Source organism: Wolffia australiana, chromosome 5, assembly GCF_029677425.1.
Source record: "Wolffia australiana isolate 7733 chromosome 5, ASM2967742v1".
NCBI lineage: Eukaryota > Viridiplantae > Streptophyta > Magnoliopsida > Alismatales > Araceae > Wolffia > Wolffia australiana.
In genome coordinates this window covers 18,721,032-18,748,893 of record NC_135839.1, presented here as the reverse complement: position 1 = coordinate 18,748,893, position 27,862 = coordinate 18,721,032, and the positions used below count along the sequence as shown (strand labels likewise).

Sequence of the window (27,862 nt, the reverse complement as noted above, 5' to 3'; positions counted from 1 at the left end):
TGTTTCTTCTTCGATTTCTACTGCTCGAGCGTGCAGCTTCTGGGCTTTGTGACCGGCGATGGCGCTCTTCTCTTTGAACTTCTGCCCAAGAACACCGATTTCTCTTGGGCGCGCGTCGCTCTATCTCCGATCGTCGTCGCCCGCTTCCGGAAGAATCTTCCGCGTTTGCTCGCAGCAGGTCTTCGATTTCTCGGCTGAGAAAGGTAGGTTGAGAGACAAAAGTGAAGTGGAAAAACGATTTGATTAGAAATGCCTTCTGCCAAAGAAATGATCGTTGGATCTGACTGCTGGATTTTTCCCAATTCCTCACGCCAATTGTTTAGCAGAGGCGGATGATTCTTCTGCGACATTATCCGTTGGTTTCTTGGGACTGGGCATCATGGGCTCGCCAATGGCGCGCAACCTTTTGAAAGCAGGGTGCGTGTCGAAAACTTTTGAGCATGTTGTCTGAGAGAATTGAATCAAGAAATTTGGAATTGTACCAATTCCCATTGATTCTCCCTCCTCGATAGTGTTTCGAATTTTGGACTCTACCGGCAATGGCGAAGACACATGCGGGCATTATCGATCAGAAATTTTGATTCAGCTATTCTTATTTTCAGATACGACGTTACCGTGTGGAATCGGACGAAAAGCAAATGTGATCACATTTTGGAGTTGGGGGCGAGGTTTGCCAACTGTCGATGTGCTTTTATTTTCCTCTAAAATCTCATCAAATCTATGATCAACGTTCCATCTATTTCTTTCCAAGTGCACTATCTTTTTGCGGTTGAGGGCGAGGTATGCCTCCTGCTGATCATCCGTGCCATTATCGCTCAGTTTGATCTGTTGTACTACTATTTTCTTCTAAAATCCCATCAAATCTATGATCAGCGTTCCATCTATTTCTTCCCAATCAACAAAACCTTAATTATATTCATTTTCTGCAGATACGAGCCTTCTCCAGCAGAAGTGGCGGCGTCGTGTGATGTGACATTCGCCATGCTCGCTGATCCTCAGAGCGCAGTGAGTATTTGTTTTTCCCCTTTCTCGATACTTGTCCATCTCATTCCATTAACTTATGCTTCGTCTAGATCGATGTGGCCTGCGGAGAAAACGGAGCAGCCAAAGGCATGACATCCGGAAAAGGGTATTATTCTATAATCCAAAAACACAATATCATGCTGGAGAATTAATACTTGGTTTAATTCTCTTCGGACTGTCATCCCCTCTGCAGCTATGTAGATGTTTCCACAGTCGACGGGCCTACTTCTCAATTCATCTGCAGTCAAATCAAAGAGAAGGGCGCTCAGTTCCTTGAGGTGAGCATAAGATCGTTCCTCAATTTCTCTGCCACAATCAAATTCAGTGATAATCGATTGGAAGAAAATCTTAACAACTGTAAAAACCCTTTCCTTAGGCTCCAGTGTCAGGCTCTAAAAAGCCAGCAGAAGATGGGCAGCTGATCTTCCTTACCGCAGGTGAGAAACCAAGCTTCTCCATCACGGTCTGATAATTACCTCTGATAATTAATCTCCGCAGGGGATGCTTCGCTGTTTGAGAGAGTGTCCCCGTTGCTGGACGTAATGGGGAAGGTAATCAAATCAAATCAAATCAAATCAAATCTCACCATTCCGTGAAAGTTCCTCTTCATTAACGTTAAAGGGCAGTCCAAGTTCTACCTGGGGGAGGTGGGGAACGGCGCGGCGATGAAGCTCGTGGTGAACATGATCATGGGAAGGTGACGACGATAAGACCACCTCAGAGTTAAAAAAAAAAACTCACAAATCCTTGAATTTCTTCTGTTCTCAGCATGATGGCGACGTTCTCGGAGGGGCTTCTCCTGGGGAAGAAGGTGGGGCTGGATCCAAACGCCATAATCGAGGTGGGTTTTCGTTCTTGAGAAAAGTGTGTTCTTCAAAAGAACAGATTTTGGAAACTTATCGCTGGACTGGCAGGTGGTTTCGCAAGGGGCCATCAGCGCGCCGATGTTCTCGATGAAGGGTCCGTCGATGGTGAAGTCGGCGTATCCTACGGCGTTCCCATTGAAGCACCAGCAGAAGGTCAGAACTTAACAAGTATATATAAAATCGAAGATGTGATATAAGTTGAAGTTTGGTTTGGGGGCAGGATATGAGGCTGGCGCTGGCGCTGGCGGAGGAAGCAGCGCAGCCAACGCCGGTGGCGGCGGCGGCGAACGAGGTGTACAAGGCGGCGAAGTCACTGGGGCTCGGCGAGGAGGACTTCTCCGCCGTGATCGAAGCGCTTAAAACCCAGAACAGTCTGTGAGTCCAAAAGAGTACCTACCGTACTGGCCTATCTGTCGAATAGACATGGTCGTTCTGTCTTTTTTGTGCGAATTTGAGCGAATTTGAGCGAATTGTTCGTTCTATTCGGTTTTCCGAACAGAAGAAAAACAAATTCAAACAGAACATCGCACAGACCTGTGTGCAGTTCTTTTGTTCGCTTTGTGCGAATTTTGTTCTAGTTTAGTGCGAATGTGCGAATTTGTGAGAATGTGCGAATTTTTTTTGTTTTTGGAAAAAAGAATAACAGAACAAACAACAAGGCCCTATGCAGTTCTTTTGTGTGGATTTTTTGTTCGTTTAAAACGAACAGAACAGAACAACCATGTCTACTGTCGAATGAGAAGAAGCTTCTAGTTATGGAATGAATGCGTTGTACTGGTAGAGAGACTGGAGAGGCTATTTTTACCTCTTATGTCATGGTTGGTGGCCCGATGTACAATAATTAGCCCAATAAGCCCAGCTTTGAATTGGTCAGCGCTTGACGTCTCCCCAGACTTTGGCTTCGAAGAACTCTCCCAGCAGCCTCTCCACGTCCTCGGGTGCGTGCCTGTAGTACTTTTGTGGGTTCTTGCCGCAGTCTATCAGGGGCCTACGAGGGAAGATTAGTGAGTTAATTAGCTCGGGAGGAGATACAAGAGTGATGGATGAGTAGGGTTCGCCCTTCTCGATACAGGTAACCGATTACGGTATCGGGACGGGTGCTGTACTGGATACCGAAAATCAAATTTTTGGTATCTGTTTTTTTCGATATCCGGATATCGGATATCGGATGGGGACGAGACGAATATCGTCCCGTCCTATGTCCCAATTTTTAGAGGTTCGTCCAGATTGTCCTGTCTGGGGTTCATCCTGTCCCATTTTTTTCGTCCATGTCCAGTCCCATCCAAGACATTCTTGGCCCAACGACGCCTGGGACGAGACAGTGTGCGCGCCAGCATTGGGGCACTCTGAATCTGACACGCGGCACAGCACGTGTGTCGGCCAGCTGGAGCTGTCAGGCGCCTGCTGTACTCCCATGTGAAGGCAGAAACTGTCATGTCTGCCATCCAAGGCCCAGACAGGATGGTTATTTCGTCCACGGACTAAAAAGTCATCCCATACTGAGCCGGGCGGACAATCCTACGTCCCGTCGTTCGTTTGAATTCCCGAACGGGGAGGTTTTTTCACCCACTTACGAAATAGCCATCCTGTCCATGTCCATGCTCTATATGGATGAGAGAGGATTTTTGAACATACCCGAAACGCTTGATGAAGCTGCGGTACGCCGGGAGGAGGACTTCTGCGATGGAGAGTTTGAGAGACTCACGTAGCTCGAGATCTGGCACGCACCACTGGGACTGCCGCTGGTGCAGTTCCTCGAATTGCGTGTTGAACGACTTGAATCTGGCAGATAAGAGATAACTGTGTTAGTGTTGAATTCGAGCGCTTACTGTCAAGAGAGGAAGGAAGAAGATAATGACATAACTCAATAGAGTACATGGCTGGGTATACATATACCCTAGGAGGGAGAGAATGATAAGAGGGCTAATGGGCTTATAGAATAGGGCCCATTAGCCCATAAGGCTGACTATCTCACTAACACTTACAACTGTGCTAAAAGCTATAGCTGATAGCAAGATGTCGTTCTTCGATACTCCCCACGTGTTGGAAAGTGTTGCTTCTGGGATTTGAACTTGCATCCAGACTTTGATACCATGTTGGATTCAAGCGCTTACCAACTATGCCAAAAGCTATAGCTGATAGTGAGGATGCCACTTTTCCTCCTTATGCTGGATGTTGCTCTTCAATAGTTCGAATCCCAAGTAAATTACAGAGAAAGAGAGACGAAAAGAAATTACCTCTCCTTCACCGTTGCCCGGGAGACACCGCTGCTATTTCCCATGGACTGGCTGCCGGGAATCCCATCTCCTCCAGTACTGTTGGTGACTTGTATCGTCAGACTCTGCATGAGCTGTGGCACCAAAGTCTCTGAATTAAGGTAGAAAGATTTATGTATTGATTTATGAGAGGGAGAGATAGAAACCTTGGTCCACGCGACTCTCCTATACTGATTTGCGTTTTGCTGAACGACTCTCCTTTGTCTCTGGACCCAGTCATCACCGAGCAGGTCCTTGGCTTCGGATCTGAAAGCGATAGTGTAAACTAGTTCATCAGTCAGATTCTTGGGACATCAAACCGCCGAGTATGTCCCACCTTCTCACGGATCTGACCATGTAGTGAATGTTGTTCATGAGGAATATGTAAGCCAAGGCGGGATCCTTGTATTGTTTTGATTTTCCTTCCAGATTGCTCTGAAGGGCATTCATTATCCTAATTGTCATGTTAGCGAACTGGGAATTTGTCTCATCTGCATCCTGAGATTCTTGAAAGAGCAACTTGAATGTTGACTGATAGCTGCAAACATTTCGTTCATCAGTCGACCAGCAATAATCAACCTTAAAAACCAACTAATTGAAAAGGCACATAACCATATTACTCACTCGTACAAAAACTTGACATAATTAATGACGTAGCTTGTCAGGGGATGCACGGCTCCATCTAAAACAGTGGTTTTTGAAACATCCTTTTCGACGGCTTCTTCAAAGTCTCCGAAGGTATCTTGAGCAGTTTGACCTAAGCGTCTTGTTAAAGTGAACATGGAATCTCTCATTTCGGAGAAAGCTTTCCCAGCAAAGATCCTTTCAATCTGGGTTGCCAGTTTTAAATTTGCTTTTAGAGAAGAATGTCATTCTATAAGGAGAAGAAAAATATAAATATTATGAGATAAGATAAATGATGGAAATACAGTGTAATATTTGTTTTTCAATTATCACCATAATCTGGAGACAATAGTCATTATTAATTTTAATAAACATAGATAACATACTACTGATGATGATATGACACAGACCTCCGGCTGAAGTTCATGCATTGATTCGAACATGTCGAGAAGAACAAATAACTTTTCCGGGGACCTTTTGCTTCGGGCAATAGCATCACCAAAACTTAAGAGCAATGAGAGGCTACTCGCAGTCACCTCAGAAAAGCATTGATCGTTGAGAGAATCCATGCCATTAAAAATTTGATCGCATATCTTTCTCTCTCCAGAAAATAAGAGCACCACCTGTATTCAATTATAGATGAGTTAGCATCGCTGATTACATTGAAAATTTTTACAAACTTTTTGATGAAGCCAGGACATATTAATCTAAATTCCCACACTACCGCAACTCGTATAAAAACTGTCCAGTTCCCAATCTTGGCTTCTAGAATCTCCCATTGCATCTTCTGAACGTCCTCCTTTGTAAGTTTCTCTACTCCGAGCTTTCTGAGAGTCTGTTCCATAACAAATGATCTATTCTCCCTGAAATATTTTCACCTCGTTAACTGAATTATCCAGGAAGTAGGGGAACTCAATGCGCCAAAGTCAGTAAACATATGTAAAAATAAAAGGAGAATATCAGCCTTAACTTTCACAACTATAAAAAAAGTTCAAAAAATGCAAATTTTGATATCACAATAAGATGACTAGGACGTTGATATGATCTGAAGACAGACCTATGTAGTGAATTCAGATGTACAAGCAAGCCCATTCAGGAGGCCTGTCCCACTAACTTAGCTTTTTTATTCCGTCCTCTAGCACCAGGTGGGTAGGAATTCAGATGTGAGTAACCCTGTTTGTGTTCTCTCCCTATCTCTAACTGGTTGTGACTTTGATATGAGCCTAACGCGCACTTATAAGAGAATCAACATAATGGGTGTGGTCAACCAAATAAAGGTGACCTACAAGTAAAGGGGGGAGGACGGCAAGTTCATGGACTCATTCTTGAGTTCTGCTATCCTGGCCACTGCATGGAGATCGGGAGAGTCCCAATCCAGAGGGAGGGTTACCAGACATCTTCTGATCGATACTCCCCCACAGGTTTGTATCAGACATCGTCTGACTAAAGCAAAGAATTTACCTTCTCGACTGTTTAAGGACGTATAAACGCATTCTGCAAGATTTACACTGGAGAGGAATGAAGCAAGATGTTAAAAAATACGTGAATCAATGTCACATCTGTCAATCTCACAAGGTATCAACACTGACGCCAGCAGGTCTTCTTCAACCCTTACCTATACCTGATTGAATTTGGGAAGACATCTCAATGGACTTTATCGAGGGACCACCCATGTCACAGGGCTTCAATCGCATCGTGGTGATAGTCGATCGGCTAAGTAAATACTGCCACCTTATTCCTTTGAAGCATTCTTTTACTGCCGCTTCCGTAGCAGAAAAAATTGTGCCAGAGGGGTGAAGCTCCATGGAATTCCATCCTCCGTCTCTGATCGTGACAAAATATTTACCAGCTTGTTCTGGAAGGAACTACACTCACAGCAAGGAGGGCAGCTTAAGATGAGATCATCGTATCACCTGCAGACAGATGGTCAGACTGAAGTGGTTAACAGATGTTTAGAAAGTTATTTGAGATATTTCATCTCAGAGAACCCCAAACAATGGTCACGTTGGTTACATTGGGTCGAATATTCTTACAATACCACTTACCACTCTGCTCTGAAAATGACCCCATTTTTTTGAATGAAAAAACAACTATAGATCAGATCCACTGGATGAGAAACTCAATTACGCACCTCATTTAATGTGGTTTACGGTCGTGATCCTCCCAGACTATTGCATTATGGAACCCAACCTTCTCAAATTGAATCGATCAACAGTCTATTGATGGAACGAGAACAGATGCTGGTTACGGTGGAACGACAGTCTTTGATCGACAGTCTGATGCCAATGATTTTTTTTTCTGATGCCAATGATATATCCCCAACTACTGACTCGTTATAACTTAGTACAGCATGTATTAACACTGATTTAGGCGAGAGAACTAACCTCCCTTTGAACAGCAAGGTCCCATGGTCAAACTTAAATTTTGGGTGGCTCTCAGGGTCTTCTGCTAGGTCTTCCATGATCCTCCTGAGCTGTTTGTCTGCCAACAATTTTTTTCTTATCAATTCACGGTCAAGCATAGTCACCCCGGATGTCGTCATAACCCCCAGATCAGATGAGAACGGAAATCTGGATAGTACACTGTATTGTGTTTTCCTGGTTTGTATTCAATCTCAAAGTTGTATCCCAGCAACTTGTAGGCTAATTTACTGTGGGGTTTTGGAAGTGCTTATGCGTGCAGTAAGAATTTCAAACTATATTGGTTTGTTTGTATGATGACCGGAAGGTGTATGACGTAATGCCAACACTTCTGTACAGCTAAGACAATGGCCAATAACCCTCTTTCATATGCTGATTTCATCTAACTTCCCTTTGGTAGGACCTGACTGAAGTATGCAATGGGTCTTCCATTTTGTGTTAGTACAGCACCCACACCTAGACCTGATGCATATGTTTCAATGATAAACCTTGAGTTAAAATCCGGAAGTGCTAAGACTGGGGCATTAATGAATGTGTGTTTCGAATGCAAATTGAGCTTGATCTTTCCAACAGAAAGCATCCTTCTTAAGTAATGCAGTGAGAGGAGCTGTTATGCCAGAATAGTTCTTTATGAATCTCCGATAGTAACCTGTCAGGCCTAAGAATCCCCTCAACCCTTTCAGGTTGATCGGAAATGGCCAATTCCGCATAGCTTTAATCTTGACCCTGTCTTCCATTACTCCGTCTTGTGATATCCAGTGATCCAAAAAATCCAGCTGCTTGCACCCCAGGAGGCATTTCTTGGAATTGACACAAAGTTCATTCTTTTCCAGAATGCGAAAGACACTATGCACATGTTCTCTGTGTTCCTCCCATGATTTTCTATAGATTAGAATGTCGTCAAAGAATACCAGTAAAAAAGGCCTAAAAAAAGGTTTAAATATTTGATTCACTAAGGACAGGAAAGTGGCCGGAGCATTCATCAGCCCGAAAGGCATAACTCTGCATTCATAGTGTCCGTCATGAGTCATGAAGGCTGTTTTGTGTACATCCTCCACTTTCATTCTTATCTGATGATATCCTGATTGTAGGTCTAATTTTGTAAAAACAGAGGCACCGTGTAACTCGTCGAGCAGTACTTCTACCACTGGTATGGCGTGTAACGGTTTGGCACAGTTACCTTGTTGAGAGCTCTGTAATCCACACAGAAATGCCATCCTGCATCTTTTTTCTTAACTAGTAATACTGGGCTGCAAAAGAGCTGTGAGAAGGCCTGATCAATTCTGATTTCAACAGCTCATTCACTGATTTTTCAATTTCATCTTTCTGCACGTGGGAGTATCTGTATGGTCTGAGGTTTATAGCTTGGGAGTTTGGTAATAATTCAAGTGAGTGATCAACTTCCCTTGGGGGGAGGTAAACCAATTGGATCAGCAAATACTTTGGGGTGTAATGATTTCATGGTATCTTGAATGCCTTTGCTCTCAGTTTCCTTATTGTGTGCTTCAACACCTCCCACCTTACATAATTCCGACATCATCAATTGTTTTTGCTTCATTACCTTTCCCACTGCTTTCCCTGACAGAGTTGATCTGGATAGTTGTTGGTCACCCTTGAGAACTACCAATTGATTTCCCAACTGGAACTTCAATATGAGCCTATCCCAGTGTATAAGGGTCCATCCAAAGATGTCAACCAGGCCATGCCTAAGATCATCTCTGTCCGTCCCAGTTTGAATGGTAAAAAATCAGTGGTTAGGCTCACTTTCTGTATGGAAAACATCACCCCCACACACAAGCCATGACCCTTAGATGTTTCACTGTTTCCCAATATTACCTCAAACCTGACTGAATTATCAACATCAAATGATAGTTTGGAAAGTAAATCAGAATATATGAAATTATTTGATGCATGTTAGGATATCGGCTTGTTGAATGTGGTGAAGTATGAGAGGGCAAATTCCTTGAATATACTTCAATCAATACTCAGTGAAAAATGGAAATTGATCGATATCGATCGTAGAACAATCAAGAAGTAAATTGTCTCCCGAACAATTATGGAATACTAAGAAAACACCAGATTCGAGGAGAGACTGTTGGGGACTCCTCGATCTGGTTGGAGAGAACCGAGGCCAGATCGGACGACAGTACTCCGACGAGGTGGAGGATCTCCTTGCAATCGTGTGCTGATACTCTGAATGCCACCTTCCCTTTGCACGCCCTTGGCCTTATATTGAATCTCCGCTCCTTCCCGCTCTTATTCTGTTACTCCCACGTGTCGGATCAGCTCACATGTGTGGCATCATTTTCCCACCTCCCCTTTGTTTGGTAAGTTCTGGTTAGTTGCTTATCAATGCACCAGTATCAATCAACATCATCACTTCTTTCCCTTGGATTTATCCCTTTAACTTCGTAGAATGGGGGCTAACACACCCCATAGTAGATTGAAGTGAACGTGTGCCGTCAGTAGGTTGCCTTCCAGAGGTACTTCTTCCTCTTCCCAATCTTGATCTTCATTTTCTTCAGTCATTCGCTGTGCCTCATTCTCAGCTACTATCAAAATCTGTAATGCTTTCTTGCAACGGTGGTCCAGCCCGAATTTTTCATTGCAGTGATAACAGAGCTCTTTTTCCTTGCGGTGGAGGAACTCTTCTGCTGTCAAGGATAGTCTCTTTCGATTCTTCGAGATGTCTTCTTGGGCTCCCATAGGAGTGCGCTTATCTGTCATATATCTATCCCTTCCCTTCTGGGCTCCCAACCCATAAGTTGCATTCCCTCTGTAAGACAGAGAATTCTTGTGGGGGTCTTCCCCCTTTCGGAGATGAAGAATTTTGTGCCTTCCAAACAGTAAGTATTCGTTTTCCTGTTTCTATCGCTTAATTCAATGGCTCTTAACTCTTGAGGATTCTTTCCTGTCAGCTTGACAAGGATTTCTGGTTTCAGCCCTTTCACAAATATTTCTTCCATGATTGAATCAGGTATCGGAGGTAGATACACGGATAATCGTTCGTACTCATTCCGGTACTCTTTCACTGAGCCTGTCAGCTTAATATCAAAAAATTGATGTAGGATATTATCAAACAAATCCTCCCAAATCTTTGCCCAATCTAAATCTTGAAGTCATTCCAAACATCAAATGCATGCCTCTCTTCGATCCAAATGTACCATTGCAAGGCCACTCCTTCCAAACATTATATCGCTTTATCCAATCTAGCTTCATCGGTAAAGTCATGCACATGAAAGTATTTTTACATACCTCTCAACCATCCTTCTACGTCCTCACCCCTAAAGGTCGGGGCTTCTAATTTGTTGATTATCATGGCTGATGTATTCCCTGCTTCCCGCACACCTTCCTCGTTCCTTTTTCTTGACTTAACTGTCATTGCTTTCAGCTCTTCATCAGTCCTCCCCTTGGTATTTCCTGATGACTCTCCTCTGTGTTCACTGATTTTCCCTTTTCCTTTTGCCTATCCTTGCACTTTGATTTCTGATAGTTGTGCTGATAAGGCGCCAAACAACTTCTCCATGCGCGCTTGGTTATTATCTCCTGCCTTTTGTATCGTCTCTTATATCCTGCCCTCGAATCCTTGCTTCCTCTTTTCATCTCGGCGATCTCCTCCATGAGTTCCACCCTCGCTTGAAATTCTTGACAGCCATCGTAGGCCAGAATCATCGCTCTTATAACAACGATATATCCCCAAATATCCAAATATAGTTTTCAAGAAGAAACTCTAAATCAATTCGCCGCTTAGATCTCTGTTCGGAAGAATAGTCCTCCAATGTTTTAGATCCCCGATGAATCCACCCTCTCTGAGACTCCACGCACAGGGCTCCCACCAAATGCAGCAGCGCTCCCTTGCGTTTCCTTCTCTAAGTCAGTAAGATCCCCCTTTTCTTTATTCATCTTCCCCTTTTATTTGTACTTCCTGTCCACACAAGAAGTTAGTTATGACTTCTTTAGTGTCACAAGCTACTGCACGTGACACTCTCCTTTCTATATTTTCTTTCTGTCGCTTCTTCCTAGCATATTATTTCATGGAGACCATAACAGCATCCTTCAATCAGAAAAAGCACCAGGGCATCTTGATTTCCTCCATTCGGACTACTTACGTGTCTGTCATGAAGTTTTCTTCTTATTTCCTTCGATGATATAATTTTTGTCTCACTCTTGAGTCACCCTCGTCAAGAGACAGGAGGCTATAAAGACAATAATGATGTTTGCTATCCTGATTTTATTTAAAGTTAAAGTTAGTTTCATTATGTTAGCCCCCTTAAGGGGCATTCCCTTTAAACAGGGCAGCCCTTCCTTTAGGAGGGCAGCCAAGAAGAATGAAGTTACAGTCCCCTGCCTCTGCTCTTGATGTCAAAGTCCCCGCACTTCCTCTGTGATCCATGTCCCTTGTGATCGTCTCTACCTCACCGCGTCTACAGGCAGCTCGTCCCCAGTTGATCCCTGCCACCTCTGATTGACCTCTCCTCTGCTCATTCCCGCTGTACTCTCCAACCCCAGGAACATATCGTTATCAGAAGAAAAATCATCATCGTTGTTTGTCTAGGGAAGGATGACAGTGAAGAACTTGTCATTTGACCTAGATTTACAAAGGGACGATGACAATTTTTTCCTCGCGTCTACATCATCCCAGAAAAAAATAATGACGATTCCATCATCGTTTTGATCATTTGGCTGGCACCCACCAGTAGAAACGGTAAACACTATTTGTAACATTCAAGGGGAAGTCCTAACACCCACTACTGCCAACAAAACTCCATTTTTCCTTTAGTCTTGTTAGAATAAAGGGTATTTTCGGATTTCACTGTAAAAAGAACATTACAAAGATCCAATATCGATATGTCATATCAAATAATAATTTGCTTATAAATAACAAGAAAGATAAAACATAATAAGATAAAAAATCAGCCTTCTAAAAAAATGTTCATCTCCTCAAACTATATTAGGTTTTGATTTCATTTACAAAAAGTGTGAAGGAATATGATGATTCAAACATCTTGATTAACATGATATGAAATATTAAATAAATAAATAAATAATTTATTTTAATGAAAAAAGTAATAACAATGGCTCTTGTTAAAAATTATATGATGCTAGAATATTATAACGTTTCAGATCATTTCTCGATCCAAAAGCTGCAAAGGATACGAAATAAGATAAACCATTTAGATTCTAAACCTTACTTGTAAATTTTGAAGCACTGTTGTCGATGCCCAGCATGAACCATTTGTTGGGCCAATTCATGTAACAAAGGTAATATGCGTGGATAAATAAGGGTAAGAGGCTTATATATAATTGTGCCTGAATTCTTGTTATGATGCTCTAAGACATTGGATGCAGGAGAGACCCTTGAATTAGATTCCAAATGATTTCCTTGTGGTTCTGTAGACAGTCTCAGTGAATTCGGTAAACATTCAACAAGATTTTCCGGCTCCAATGGTTTGCTGAAATATAAAATCACAAAGACATGATAAATTTAGCTATATTAAAGCATGAAACTAAAGTTATTTGTTTTGTAAACAACATTTTGCATAAAAACCCTTGATTATCCTTAGAGAAAGTTTACAAACTGGACTGTGCAAGATGAAACATAATTTCTACGGACAATAATTTTCAAACAGACAATTAGCTTGGTTTCAGGCTTAATTTGTTTATTTATATTGAATAAATGTCATTGTGCCTGATGGCTCTATCAGGACTGGAATAGTGGATGAGAGTCATAGATACCAGAGAACAAGAGCAAGAAAAATAGATGAGGGGGAGAGAAATTCAGAAGAACCTTTTCAAATCAGAGGGGAGATATTGTTGCCTATCTGCAGGAAGGAGGCATACACAGAGGTCATGAGAGAGAGGTCATGGGAAAAGCTAGATGGCAGAGGGAGAGGATAATAGACCCACAATCGGTAGTTTACTGTCACCTTCTGACTTCTCACCCATTTTGTCATTTATCTCTTCAACTATTTCTGTTTAAAGACCAGTATCCCTCGCGTCAGGAAAACAGCATGAACCATTACGAATGTTCTCAAGTAGTGATGCCAGTCCTGCCAGTATCTCTTCTTTGCAGGAGACGTCCACTGCACCTAAGTTTCCCTATTGGTGAAGGCCATTCTGCCATATTTTTCCTCCCTCTCTCTCAAGTGAAGTCAGGCAATGTCCACTCCACCCCATCCCTGCAACAAAGCTAATTGAGTCCCATCTCCTCTCTGTCTCCTTTCTCTCTTCTTGCTACTGCACTTGAACCATTTAGACAATCCAAAATTCATTGGAGTTTGATTACTGATACGACTACAGTAATGTATCAAAATGCCTCAAGTGTTTCAAAGAAAAAACTCCTAAAAGTTGTCTCCATTGATACCACGACAGAGGAAGAAAGGGCAGGGTGAAGAGAGCTGAGAAAAAGAGGGTAGTGCCTGAGGGATGTGTGTCATTGGAGCGCTTACCTCCCACCTTGCACAAGAATTGGTGAGCTTGCTGCAAGTGGACAACAGTTGCATCTCCAAAGAGTTGTCTCCATTTAGACTAATGGGCCTCACTATTGGCCCAATACGTGTGTCTTTTAACCTGGTATTTAAATAGTGAACAAGATAGGGTTTTCTGTTGTTAAAGAAGAAGCCTATTCTCGTTTTAGGGTTTCCACCAGTCTGTTGGAGACACCTATGTCGATGGATGTCATGGTATCAGAGCAAAGATCATGCTACTGAGGCATACGTATCCTGGTGGAGATCGTCCTGTGGCGTTTAAGTCTCTTCTCACCATCCTCGCTGTCCCTGGTGACAAGGTCAGTTTTTTTTTTCGATTGCAAGTGTTGTGAAAGTCGTGGACAGAACAGTCCCTCTGCTTCACGTGTTGTGAAAGTCGTGGACATCACGTTCTGTGAACATGATACACGTGAGACAGTCATCAAGTTGCTTGGTCTTATATTGTTATTGGTTCAACGAGGTTAGAACTCATTGCCATGGAGAAGTCTGAGGTGCACAATATGCAATCTAACCAACAGGGACCTGAGTTATCCACTGTGATTAACCATGGAATCCCAGAGTCTATGAAGTATACAGGATTAAGTCTGTTGCATTGGAGCAAGTTCGTTGAAATGGTGCTTGGAGGGAGAAGACTCGCTCATCACCTGTTTGAGGAAATGCCGCCTACCAGTTCTCGCTATGCAATGTGGAAAGCAGAAGATGCAACTGTTAAAACATGGCTTCTCAGCAGTATGCATGGGGATCTTATCTCAAAATATCTTCTAATTCCAACTGCAAAGCAGATCTGGGATAAAATTCATAAGAGTTGCCTACAGACAAACAACGATTGGCATATACATGAACTAGTTACAAAAGCAGTCCTTCAACAAGGTGATAGAACAGTCCAGGAATATGTATGTGAACTTCAAGCTCTCTGGGATGAAATGGATCTTTACAGGCCTATTGCTGAAGCAGACTGCCCTGTCGGCATTATACAATGAAAGATCATCTGTACAAGTTTTTGAGGACAAGTTTTTGACGGGATTGAATCCAGAATATGACTCTATGCGACGTCAACTATTTAATAGAGAAATAGTTCCAAGCTTGGAACAGGATATACAGCATGTTCTCGAAGAAGGTGACGTATAAAGTCGTCTACGGTCCCAATGGGGGATATTGGCATTGGACTTGTAGCTACTACCAGGAATAATCAGTCTTCCAAGCCTTATCCACGTCAAGGGAATAATCAGAATCAGCAAAAAGGGAAGTCTACCTGGCAGACCCGGGAACCAGTGGTATGTTCATATTGCAATAGGAGAGGACACAAGAGAGAAGCTTGTTGGGATCTGCATGGTCGCCCACCTCAACAGACTCAAGTACATGTTGCAAAGGCACATGATATAACAACAGGAGAGCAACCATCTGCAGATGGTGATGATGCTTCTCACATTTCTCTCACTGATTTTTATGCACTCAAGGAGGAGCTGGAAAAGTTAAAGGACATGGTGTGTCCCCCAAGTACTTCTATGGCCTGCACTTGTGAGCATTCCTTTCTTGTTGCCCATCATTCATTTCAATCCAAAGATTGGATAATCGATTCCAGGGCAACTGTTCACATGACTCCTTTTCGTTCTAAATTTGTGTATTATTCTACATGTCTTGGCTACCGTCGTGTATTGACGGCAGGAGGAGAAAAGCTCCCAATACTGGTATTGGGATTGTCAAAATAAAAAATCTGAGATTACTGAAGAATGTCTTGCATGTGCCCTTGCTTAAGGCACAATTAATTTCTCCTCAGAAATTGGTCAAAGACTCTCCTCTCACTCTAACATTTGACTCTTATGGTTGTTTTGTATATGACAAGAAGCTGAGCCTAAAGACTGGACCAATTGAAGAGAAGGGTGGATTGCTGAACGTGAACCATGGTGCTGGTGCTGTGCAGATGGCAAATGGAGGAAGGACTTCTGAAGAAGATAATCTTTCCAAAGTAGAACAAATTAAACTATATCATTCTTGCTTGGGACATCCATCTTTTGAACTTTTGGGAAGAATGTTTCCTACCTTTTCACGCAATGTGGATTTATCCAAACTTATGTGTGATGCATGTCAGTTGGCTAAGCATAAAAGATCTTCAATTAAAAACAGGAGTGAGAGGAGTATCAATCCATTTGATCTTGTACATAGCAACGTATGGGACTGTGTATAATATCATCACTGAATAGTGTTCCGTGTTTCCTTGTACTTATCCGATGACTTTACGTGACTCGCATGGGTATATCTTCTCAGAAACAAATCTGATGTAACAGAAAACATTAAGAATTTTGTCACTCTGGTGAAGACACAGTATGGTGTATTGATGAAGAAATTTCAATCTGATAACACAAAAGACTACTTTAATGCAGCGCTACAGACTTCTTTTAAAATGTAGGGTATTGTTCATGAGTCGTCCTGCATATCTACTCCAAAACAGAATGTAGTAGCGGAGAGGAAGATTGGACATATTGTTGAGACAACTAGAGCCTTATTCATCAAGGTGTACCCAAATTTCTTGTGGGAGAAGCTGTATTAACAACTATACATCTGATCAATCATCTACCATCTAAAGTTTTGGGCTATAAAAGTCCAATAGATCTCATGGCTTAATTTTTTCCCTCGGTCAAGATGAAAACAGGTCTGAAGCCAAGAATCTTCGGGTGCACAGTTTTCGTCCATCTTCATGATCCTGTCAACAAGTTGAGTCCAAAGGCTAATAAGTGTGTCTTCGTTGGATATACGTCGACACAGAAAGGGTATAAGTGTTATCATCCTCCATCAAAGAAAATGTTTATATCATTTGATGTTACATTTAATGAGCCGGAAAAGTACTATGATCAATCTAATGATTTTACTGGATCCAGAGTACAAGTTGAAAAGAGACTTGAATTACCAACTATGGCTCGGCTACCAGCAACAGATAATAATGATAAAGGAGAAGTTACTATTGCGCCACTTGAGGTTCAAGTGCAGGCAATTGAAGAAGAGAGTCCATTATACGTGCAGTCAAATGAGGACAATAATTTGATCGAAGGTACGGAGAATGATAGCGACAGATCCTTTATACCTACAGACATTGAGGAAGGATAGAATGTACAGACTGATCAAGTTCTTCCAGAATCTGATAAAGGTTGCCCGATTGCTTTAAGAAAGGGAAAGAGAAAGTGTACACGATTCCCACTATATCCAATGTCACACTTTGTACAGTAGTCACATCTTTCCCAAGAATATCAAGCGTTCCTAGCTGGAATTGATGCAATTCCTATACCAAAAACAGTGGAAGAGGCTTTGAAAAATCCATATTGGAAGGAAGCTATGGATATAGAGATGGATGCACTGCTCAAGAATGGATCTTCTCCTTGTTGTCTTCTTCACCTGTTCTAACCCTAGCTGCCAAGAGAGACAGGACAATCCGAAAATATGACTTGTCTTAATGAAAAAGTGTCAGCCAGTACTTATACTGGCTTACATCTATTGGGTCCATTCAGGCCCAACATGGTGGATCCGACCTCATAAGGGTACTTACGCAATAGAGTATAATACAGGGTTTAATAACAAAAACATATAAAAGAAAGAGGAAAGCGCCTGCTGACAACTGCTTTGCCTCATGGAAAGAAGACTGTGGGATGCAGGTGGGTGTATACCACAAAATACAAAGCAGATGGTACATTAGAAAGATATAAAGCAAGATTAGTGGCAAAGGGCTATACTCAGGCATATGACATTGATTATAATGAAACTTTTTCTCCTGTTACAAAGTTAAACACAGTACGCATCCTTATTGCAGTGGCAGCTAATTTGAAATGGAATGTATATCAATATGATGTACGAAATGCATTTATCCATGGAGACATAAGTGAGGAAATCTATATGGATCTTCCTCTCGGATATTATCAATCTAGATGCAAAGGTCATGTGTACATGCCGAAGAAGGCGTTGTATGGAGTAAAGCAGTCACCAAGAGCATGGTTTGGGAAGTTTTCGCAAGCTATGAGAGACATGGGATATGGACCTAGTAATGGAGACCATACCTTATTTGTAAAGACAAGTGTAAATGGGAAAATGGCTGCTCTTCTTGTATATGTTGATGATATTGTTGTTACTGGAAATGATGATGAAGAAATTACCATGCTAAGTGAAAAACTCTCTCAGATATCTGACATCAAATCTTTGGGGTTGCTGCGCTATTTTCTGGGAATTGAGATCGCATATTCTCCTGCGGGTATATTTATCTCTCAAAGAACTATATTCTTGATATCTCGGAAGAAATTGGTGTGACTAACTGCAAACCATCTCCTATACCCACTGATGCAAATTTAAAGCTTAGGTTGTGTAAAGAAGCTGCTCCTGTTGATCGTGGACAATATCAAAGACTAATTGGTAAATTAATACCTTCAACATTCCAGGCCAAATACATCATTTACGGTGGGACTTTTGAGTCAGTTTATGCATCATCCCAGAGAACCTCATATGCAGGCGGCATTTAAAGTCCTTGCTTACTTAAAGGACACTGCTGGACATGGCTTGGTATTTCGAAGAGGTGGGCAACTGACACTTGAGGGGTATACTGATGCAGATTATGATGGATCAGTCTTCGATCGTCGGTCAACCACTGGCTACTGTACATTCCTGGGAGGTAATTTGAATACATGGCAAAGCAAAAAACAGAAGGTGGTGGCACAATCCAGTGCTGAAGCTGAATTTAGAGCTGTTGCTAAGGGGATCTGTGAGGTCCTATGGATCAGAGGTATTCTACAGGATCTAAATATATCCCAAGAAGGTCCCACAGTGTTGTATTCTGACAGTAAGTCCGCTATTGATATTGGTCACAACCCAATTCAACATGACAGAACCAAGCACGTCGAGATAGACCGGCATTTTATTGGGGAGAAGATTGATGCCAGAGTGATTCAAATGAAATACATCCAGTCAGCTCATCAAGTGGCGGATTTACTTATGAAAGGAGTTGCAGGAGGTGTATTTCATCGACTTCCTCCAAGCTGGGCATGCAGAATTGTTAAGTGAGGAAGGAGGAAGATAATGACATAACCTTAAGAGAGTACATGTGTGGGTATATGTATACCCTAGGAGAGAGAGAGGATGATAAGAGGGCTAATGGGCTTATAGAATAGGGCCCATTAGCCCATGAGGATTAGTATCTCACTAACAGTATCTCACTAACACCCCCCCGCAAGCGAAGTATGGATGTCATCCATGCCGAGCTTGGACACTGCACGTTGAAGAAGAGGTCGAGAGAGTCCCTTGGTGAGGACATCAGCAGCTTGATCAGCGGATGGAACAAATTCCAGGTCAAAGATGCCCTCGTCCATGCGCTCCTTGAAGAAGTAGCGGTGGAGTTCTATGTGCTTGATCCGTCCCTGTTGACCAGGGTTCTTTGCCAAAGCAATTGCCAACTTGTTGTCGCAATAGAAGTGGATCGGGCCAGAGTACCCCACACGAAGGTCATGGAGGATTCCGTATATCCACTGGCCTTCAGAGGCCCCATCGGCAAGTGCTCGGTATTCGGCTTCAGCACTGGAGCGGGACACTTTATCCTGCGTGCTGCTCTTCCAACTGACGAGACTGCCGAAGACAAAGGTGCAGTACCCCGTGGTGGAACGACAGTCCACAACTGAGCCGGCAAAGTCCGCATCAGTGTACACCTTCACGGTCCGTTCCATACTCCGAGGAAAGAGCAAGCCCTTCCCGGGGCAGCCCTTTAGGTACGCGAGTACTCGGTTGGCAGCCTGGCGATGGATCTCCCGCGGAGAGTGCATGAACTGACTGAGGAGATTGACGGCGAAGCTGATGTCGGGGCGGGTGTGGGTCAAGTAGAGGAGTTTCCACACCACCTGCTGGTACTGATAGGCGTTCACCGGGGCTGAGTCCTCCCCCTTACCCAACTTGACGTTAGGGTCAATGGGAGTACTCACCGGCGCACACTCGGTCATGCCTGTCAAGGCCAGGAGGTCGACGGCATACTTCTGTTGCGACACAAAGATCCCTCAGGGGAGTAGGCCACCTCAAGGCCGAGGAAGTAGCGAAGAGGCCCGAGGGCCTTGATTTCGAACTCCTTGGCCAACACAGAGCTAAGGCGGCTTGCCTCGGCAGAATCGGACCCCGTAATGAGAATGTCGTCGACGTACACGGCCAAGATGGAGACACCAGCAGGACTGTGACGGAAGAATAGGGAGGCATCCCCATTGCTCTGAGTGTAGCCCTCGGCCTTCATGACCGAAGAGAACTGACCGAACCACATCCGCGGCGACTGTTTCAGTCCATAAAGGGACTTCCGCAGTCGGCAGACGGTGCCCGGGGGACCAAGGGAATACCCGGGAGGCTGCTGCATGTACACCTCCTCCGTCAAGTCACCGTGGAGAAAAGCATTCTTCACATCAAACTGCCGGATCTGCCACCGGGAGTGAGCCGCAAGTGCCAAGAGAAGACGGACTGTTTCCATCTTCGCCACAGGAGAGAACGTCTCGAAGTAGTCCACGCCATATGACTGAGTGAACCCCCGAGCCTCAAGGCGAGACTTGAGGCGCTCGAGAGTACCATCTGCATGATGCTTCTTGGCATGGATCCACTTGCAATCCACCGCCCTCTTGCCAGGAGGAAGGGGAACGACTTCTCAAGTGTGGTTCTTGAGCAAGGACTGCATCTCCTCATCCATCGCCGCTTTCCAATGTGGAGAAGAGAGAGCATCGGCTAGGCGACATGGGAGTGGATCCGACGCTATGTGAGAAAGAAATAACCGGTAGGGAGGACTCAGCCGGTCGAAGGAGAGATAGTGAGATAAGGGGTAGAGGGGTGTGCGAGTGCACTGACGAACCCCTTTCCGAAGGACGATAGGCCATCCCAACTGAGCATCGTCATCAGTAGACGAGGGGGATGCATCGTCCGACGGAGGAGCGGAAGCAAAGGTGGGAGGAGAGGGTATCTCCCCAGGGTTAGAGGTGGGCTCTCCGGGGGAAGGAGGTGCACTAGGAGAAGGATACGGTGCACCGGGAGGAGAGGTGGTAGGGGGCAAGGGAGAAGGTGAAGGAGGTGGAGAGAGCTCACAAGGCCTCTCAGGAGAAGGCACGGGAGAGGTAGACGTGGCGGGAGAGGTAGACGGCGATGGTGATGTAATGGGTCCCACAAATGGGTAGGGTTCCAAGGAAGGAGTCAAGGAAGCCTCATCCAGCGGAAGGCGGGACGAGGTAGAGTCACCTAAATAAGGCTCATGCTCGGCAAAGGTGACATTTGCCGAGATGAAGAACCGCCGAGACGGAGGATGATAGCAGCGATAACCTTTCTGGAGAGAAGCGTACCCGACAAAGACGCACCAAAGAGCTCTAGCATCGAGCTTCGTGCGAGAGGGAGCCGTGTCGTGAACGTACGTCGTGCACCCGAAGATGCGAGGTAGAAATCCAGTCAGCAGCGAGAGTTGGGGGAAATCCGTGTTCAGCCGATCCAGGGGGCTGATAAACCCGAGGGGCTGGGAGGGGAGACGGTTTACGAGATGGGTGCTCGTCAAGACCGCCTCACCCCAATAAGCCCACGGAACAGAATAGTTGAGCAGAAGTGTACGGGCTGTCAACGTGACATACCCGATCCGACGTTCTGCCATCCCGTTCTGTTCAGGGGTAGCCACACAGGAGGACTCGTGTAGAATCCCATGATCAGCAAAATACGTGGTCAAATCGGCGTTGACGAAGTCCCGGGCGTTATCGGAGCGGAAGCGCTGGATACCCCGGCCAAACTGGGTGCGAACCATGGTGCAGAAGTGATGGATCGTCGGTGCGACCTCAGACTTGGCAGTCAACAAGTAGACCCAGGTGTAGCGGGTAGCCTCGTCAACAAAGATCTGAAAGTAGCGGTGGCCCTTGAGGTTGGGTTGCGGGGCGGGTCCCCAAACATCACTGTGGATGCGAAACAGTGGAGTCGACGAGTGCGAGGTGGACGGAGAGAAAGATGAACAACGATGCTTGGCCAGCTGACAAACTTCGCACACAATAGTCTGAAGGTCCAATCCAGTACACATTGAAGGAAATAGACGCTGTAAAACAGGAAAGGGCGGGTGACCCAGCCGTTGGTGAGCCAACTGAAGACGTCCCATGCGCTGCGCATCGGCCAGCCGGAGGTGGCGGTGCAGCAGAAAGCATCGAGAGCGACCCCCATCGTCCAACAACAGCAGCCCGTTCTCCCACCTAATCGGTGTAGTCTGGCCCACCTTGTCAGACAGAAACATCCCGTCAGGTTGGAGGTGAAATGAACATGAGAGACTGTCAACCAAACGCTGAGGGGACATAAGGATGGCTCGCAGGGCTGGGACATGGAGGACGTTGCTGACCACTCCGAGGCCATCGACAAAAACTGCCCCAATACCGGCCACACGCAACCGTCCACCGCCGGCGGTGAGGACTGTACGGTTCCCACTATGCCTTTCGTAGGATACAAACCGGTCATTGAACGGGGTCATGTGTTCGGTTGCCCCCGAATCAAGAACCCAGCTCGTATCCGATACAAGAGGCGAGTGGAGAGCCGTGTGACCACAATACCACTGATCAGACGGAGAGAAGGGAGACGCACCAAATCCACCGAAGTGTGCTGTGGACTGAGCCGGAGTCTGCATGGTAGCCACTTGGTCGCGGAGATGGGCCAAATCAGCCTGGAGCTGCTCTAAAGTCGCGGGGCTGGTAGAGGTGGTAGAGGAGGAGGCGACCATAGCTTTCCCTTCGGTGGCCTCCTTCTTCCGGTTGTCGTACTGACGCTTCTTGCACCACTTGCGAAGATGTCCAGGCTTGTTGCAGTAGTAGCAAACTAGCCCGGAGGATGCCGTCTCTGCGGTTGGAGTAGGGGCTGGAGAGGGAGGCCAGGTGAGAAGGGCAGTCGAGTCACGAGCCGTCTCCGGGGAGAGAGTGCCAAGAATCTGAAAATGGCTCTCCTGTTCCTGGAGTTCCTTCACCAAGTCGTCAATTGTGGGAAGGCCTTCCTTGCGGTGTAGAGCACGTCAACGAGTGTCATCGTACTCCTTGTTGAGACCATGGAGGAACCCCAAGAGTCGTAGGCGAAGGGTGTTCTGGAACGACTTGCACGTTGGGTCATCCGGCGGCAAGTAATAATCCACCTCGTCCCACAGCTTCTTGTGTTCCAACGCATAGTCCGAGATGAACATTGCTCCCTGGCGAAGGTTGCTAGCTTTTGCGACCAGCATAAAGAGACGCCAGTTGTCCCCGTCTCGTCCGCAAAACATGTCAGCCTGGTCCCAAAAGCCTTTCACAGTGGAGCAGCGAGGGAACCGTTCACGGAACGAGGGTGCCAGAGAGTTCGTGTAGAGCCAACCAAGTACAAAGTGTTCTTCGGCTTCCCATGCAGCATAGTGTGGATGAGTCGGTGGGAGAGGAGCCTGCGTACAATGCTTGAACAGTTGGCGAGCCTTGAGAGTGGTCTCGACAAAGTGACGCCACTGTAGCAAGTTCGGGCCCTGAAGACACATCGAGTCGGGAACCAAAGGCAGTGAATGAGTGACCTTGTGTGACAAGGGTTATCTTTGGAAATCCGCATCGGTGAAGCCCTCGGCTTTGACGACCGGCTGACGAGTCTGGCCCGTGGAGTAAATTTCCTCCGACATTGTAACGGTGGCGGCGGCTGCGGCTGCGACTGCGGCTGCGGCGGCGGCTGCGGCTGTGCGTGCGGCTGCGGCTGCGGCTGTGCGCGCAGCTGCGGTTGCGCGCGTGGCTGTGGCTTGCGGCTGCTGCTGCAGCTGTGCGCGCGGCTGCGGCTGCGGTTGCGCGCGCGGCTGCGGCGTGCGGCTGCGGCTGCGGCTGTGCGCGCGGCGGCTGCGGCTGTGCGTGCGGCTGCGGCTGCGGGCGCGGCTGCGGCTGCGGCAGTCGCGCACCGCGGCTGCGACTGTCTTGCGGCTGCGCGCGGCTGCGGCGTGCGGCTGCTCGCGCGGCTGCGGCGGCGACTGTGCCAGCGCGCGCGGCTGTCTTGTGCGGCTTGCAGCTGCGCGTGCGGCTGCTGCTGCGGCTGTGCGTCGCGGCGCGGCTGCGTTCTTGCGCGCAGCTGCGGCGTGCGGCTGTGCGTGCGGCTGCGGCATCGGCTGCGGCTGCGGCTGTTTCTCCGGAAGCTCCGCGGGCTGACTACAGCTCGTGCTGTGGCTGATCCGTCGGTCACGCTCCGGGGTTCGCTAAACAGCGAGAGGGTGATGTCAAACCCTAGGTGGAAGAAGTAGAGGAAGAAGAGCTCTGGAGCTCTGATACCATGTTAAGTGAGGAAGGAGGAAGATAATGACGCAACCTTAAGAGAGTACATGTGTGGGTATATGTATACCCTAGGAGAGAGAGAGGATGATAAGAGGGCTAATGGGCTTATAGAATAGGGCCCATTAGCCCATGAGGATTAGTATCTCACTAACAGTATCTCACTAACAAGAATATCTACCTACCAGCTTGAGGGGGGGTGTCAGCCGGATTGCCCTATGTACATTGTTATTTCCTTTTTAATGTTTACTTTCTATTTTTTGTAATTTTCGTTTTTAGACTAATGGGCCTCATTATTGGCCCAATACATGTATCTTTTAACATTGCTTGAATAGTGAACAAGATAGGGTTTTCTGTTGTTAAAGAAGAAGCCTATTCTCATTTTACGGTTTCCACCAGTCTGGCGGAAACACCTATGTCCATGGATGTCAAATACCCACCCCCTCCCCTATCACGACCTGTTTGTCCTCAAGCTGGAATTCAGGAAATTGATTGTGGTGAGCCCAATGTCTGCGAGCTAAGAAGTCTGACAGTCATCCCAGTGCAGGAGTACCAGCCCTGCTGCTGGTTTGTACACAATAAGACTGACGACCTTGACTACCCACTCCTATTAGTGTGATAGACCACTAAACAATGAGTGCACTCTAAATGTTTGATAAAATGAGCAGGCTCACAGCAGAAACCTTGGTGGACTGCAGAGAACTGCTCACAGTCCATGTGTTTGATGAAATGCACTAGCTGCCCAGGGAGCAAAGGCAGACTGCAGAATGGCGGGCACATGCCATACTGCTCAACAAAATGATTGAGCCCACCACGGCCAGCACAAGCATGAAGTTCAGTGCAACCTCATTAAAGCATTTTTATTAATAAGAAGAGCTGTGTTCAAGGCAGTGGGTTAATTGCTGTGTTTAATGAGGCACATACACTAAGTGGCCATAATGAAGACAACAACCTGACAACTCTGTGGCTGCATTTAATGTGCAAGACAACAGCACCAATCAGAGAACCCAAGTCCCTGCCCTGAGGCAGTCCTTTTCCTTAGTAGACTTGCACTAAGTGGGTTTACCCACAGGCCCAGGGCCTGTTCACAAGCCCACTGCTGCAGCGCAGTTCAGCACCCACATGAGGCCCAGGAGGAGATCCAGATGTCCTGGAGGGAGCCCCTGGAAGAAAGGGACTCCTGGACTCGCCTGGGAGAGGCCCAAGAGACTAGAGAGAAGTGGAAGATCTGGAAATAACCTGGGAGTCCCAGGACAACTGTGGCATTAACCAAAACATGAAGAACATGGCATTGACCATGGCTGAGTAACTTGGAATTGACTACAAGTTGATTGTGGCATGCACCTTGGTGTTGATCGCAGAATTGTTGAGGCAGTTTTTTTAAAGGAATGAACAGAAGATCACCCAAGAACGGTGATCAACCCACGTACAATAATATATATCAGCATGATAATTACATGACCAACTACCTTGGTCCATTTACCAAACTTCTTCCGCACCCAACCAATAAGAGACCCTGCTCTCCACATCATTGAAAACGGTATCTGTCGAAAGGGTTTCTTTCTTTTTCTCTTTTCTATCTCTATGTACTATCCCACTAACATGGGCCCATTTCGGACTCTCTCAAACTTATGTGCCATGTAATGAACCCTAAATCAAACTTATGAGGTTCAGTCTCTTTCAATTCTAGGTTTCTTCAAGGTATCCTAGCCACTTATAGGACGTTTCTTCCAGATTTGATCTCCTATCAGCTCGCTCAGGCTGCACCATGGTTCACGTCGAGTCCGCCTCCGCTCGCGCTGGCTTCACCACCGTTTGCACCGGCAGTGGCTCTACTTGTTTTGGCTTCGCCTCCACCTTCTCCGGCTCCACTGGCGCTCACATCGGCTCCGCCATTGCTCATATTGGCTCCATCGGTATCGACCCCATTGTTTCGGCTTCAGTTCTTCCAGTTGATCATTTTTGAGTTGCTGCTGGGTTATCTCGTGGCTATTGATGACTCCTCTATGTTGCAGTTAATCTGCCACCAGCGCAGCCTACTCTCTCAACAACAGAATTGAGTCATTAGCACTATCCTCTGCCTCGCATACCTCCTGAATTTTGTTTTACAGGATTGAATCTTATTTAGTGGCATCAATATGTTCAAATCACCTTGAAAGGAAAGCTTATGAAGCATCTTGTGGAATTGCCACCACTTCCAACTGCTTCCCCTTATGATCATTGGATTGATGTCGAGGGCATTGTTCACCGCTGGCTCCTTGACAATATGAAGACATCTTTTGCTCTTGAATTCTTATCTCTCGAATCTTCCGAGGAGATATGGAACACTTTTAAAGAATCTCACTTGAAGAGGAACAATTTGGCAGTCTTCCTATCCTTATGAGCACATGGAACACATTGCTAACATGTCTTGTAGTAGGCGCTTATGTAGGGCTCTTGTCATCAGCCATCATCTAAGGAGAAACCAGCCAAAGATCCTAATTTTCAAATGGACCTTCTGTTTCCATAATCCACAACACGTAGCAATTATGTCCTCCTCCTATGTCATATCTCCGCGGATCTTTTTGTAAGCCTCTCAAACAGTGATAATTTCAATGAATGGACAGTACTAAATATAAAATGAGGTTGATGGTTAGCACCTGTAATTGGAAAGAAGCTGCCTGAATTCGTCATCCAGCTTCAGAATTGCTCTCGACAACAAGTTATTTGCATGATTAAGCACACCATCGCTGCTTTTGAAGTTTTTGTTTGAACTAAAGAATCGAACGTTACTTCTCAGCTGCTCAACAGCCTCCAGGTAACTCTCCAAATCTTCATGCGGTCCTTTGAGAATCTTCGCCTCAGCCTACAATTTTAAAGACTTTTTAAAATCCTTGCCCTTATTAACCCTTCATGATCACCTTTTCCTAAGCAAAATAGCTTTTATTTTCTATGGCTAAAGACAAAAATGGTATGAGAACTGAAACCTCGCGTGAAAGATCAAACTGTGCAAGAATGATGGCCGCAGACTTCAGCGTTTTGTCAATGTTCTCATGTGCCCTTCTGATGGCGTGAGTCCTCACCTACACCAGAAGGGAATAAATACCAAGCTTATACTCTGGCTGTCGTCATGAATAACAGCAAAAATAAATCAACTGAGATGAAATCGTAATATTTTCGTCCTTCTTGAGTTTTACGCCAATAAAGGGTCCCCTCATCATCTAATTGACAAGATAAATTTCGGCATTGTTACCCCCAATTCTTGTGTTCATCAGAACCGCAGAGTAGAGAGAGCTCTTCGCGTATTTATGTACATACTTGACAACCCCAGAGGTTAAAACGAATTCCTAAGAGAAACGTCGGCGTAATAGAGAGAATTTCACAGAAACTGGAAACTACGATGAATCGAGAGAATGAAGAACTGATCGCTCAATCGTGATAAAAAAAAGATCATCGGACCTGGGTGGGACGCATTGTGGTCTCGAGCGCCGAGAGACGGCGATCGAACGACCCGAGAATGGACACCATCGCGTCGGTGTTGTTCTGGCTCTTGAGCAACGACTCCCTCAAGGTGCTCGCTTGCCGGCTCAAAGCTTCTACGCCTTGCGGCGCCGTTCCCATTTGGCCACCCATCGACGATTCTCCTGCCAACCCCTTCTCCCTCTCTCCTCGCGCAAAACGGAGAACGGGAGAACGAGATAGATCGAACAATAGATTGATAGATAGACCGATTGATTGATCGATTGACTGATCGATTGAGAGATCGATAAATGGGTAGAGAGAGAGAGAGATTTTGGCAGATGAACCGGTCTAATATCGACATCCTCTCCGCGCTTCGCGCTCCCCGCCTTCTTCTTACACCTTCCGGTGATGATCCGGCGGCCGTTTTCTTCGCGCGGTGCGCCGTTTTTCTCTTTCGTCGCGCGCTGATTTCGGGCGGTTTCCTCG

At 45.6% G+C, this 27,862-nt stretch overlaps 2 protein-coding genes across 2 annotated transcripts; one reads left to right on the top strand and one right to left on the bottom strand.

Moving 5' to 3' along the window:
• Positions 1 to 58: 58 nt before the first annotated feature.
• Positions 59 to 2,496, top strand: GLYR2 (glyoxylate reductase 2). The gene is made up of 12 exons (XM_078575918.1): positions 59 to 203; positions 324 to 417; positions 603 to 668; positions 930 to 1,005; positions 1,074 to 1,129; positions 1,217 to 1,301; positions 1,400 to 1,460; positions 1,522 to 1,574; positions 1,650 to 1,720; positions 1,792 to 1,864; positions 1,938 to 2,042; positions 2,110 to 2,496. Exons 1-12 carry the CDS (start codon positions 59 to 61, stop codon positions 2,266 to 2,268), a joined length of 1,044 nt encoding a protein of 347 aa, XP_078432044.1. The 3' UTR covers positions 2,269 to 2,496.
• LOC144703687 (exocyst complex component EXO70A1-like) lies at positions 840 to 27,862 on the bottom strand. The gene is made up of 14 exons (XM_078575917.1): positions 27,374 to 27,862; positions 26,902 to 26,997; positions 26,575 to 26,780; positions 12,381 to 12,641; positions 5,493 to 5,631; positions 5,179 to 5,391; positions 4,769 to 4,974; positions 4,482 to 4,682; positions 4,312 to 4,411; positions 4,127 to 4,239; positions 3,525 to 3,671; positions 1,662 to 2,877; positions 1,179 to 1,556; positions 840 to 1,084 (listed from the first exon to the last, which is right to left on the bottom strand). The coding sequence occupies exons 1-12, from the start codon at positions 27,545 to 27,547 to the stop codon at positions 2,760 to 2,762; spliced, it is 1,974 nt and encodes a 657-aa protein (XP_078432043.1). The 5' UTR covers positions 27,548 to 27,862; the 3' UTR covers positions 840 to 1,084; positions 1,179 to 1,556; positions 1,662 to 2,759.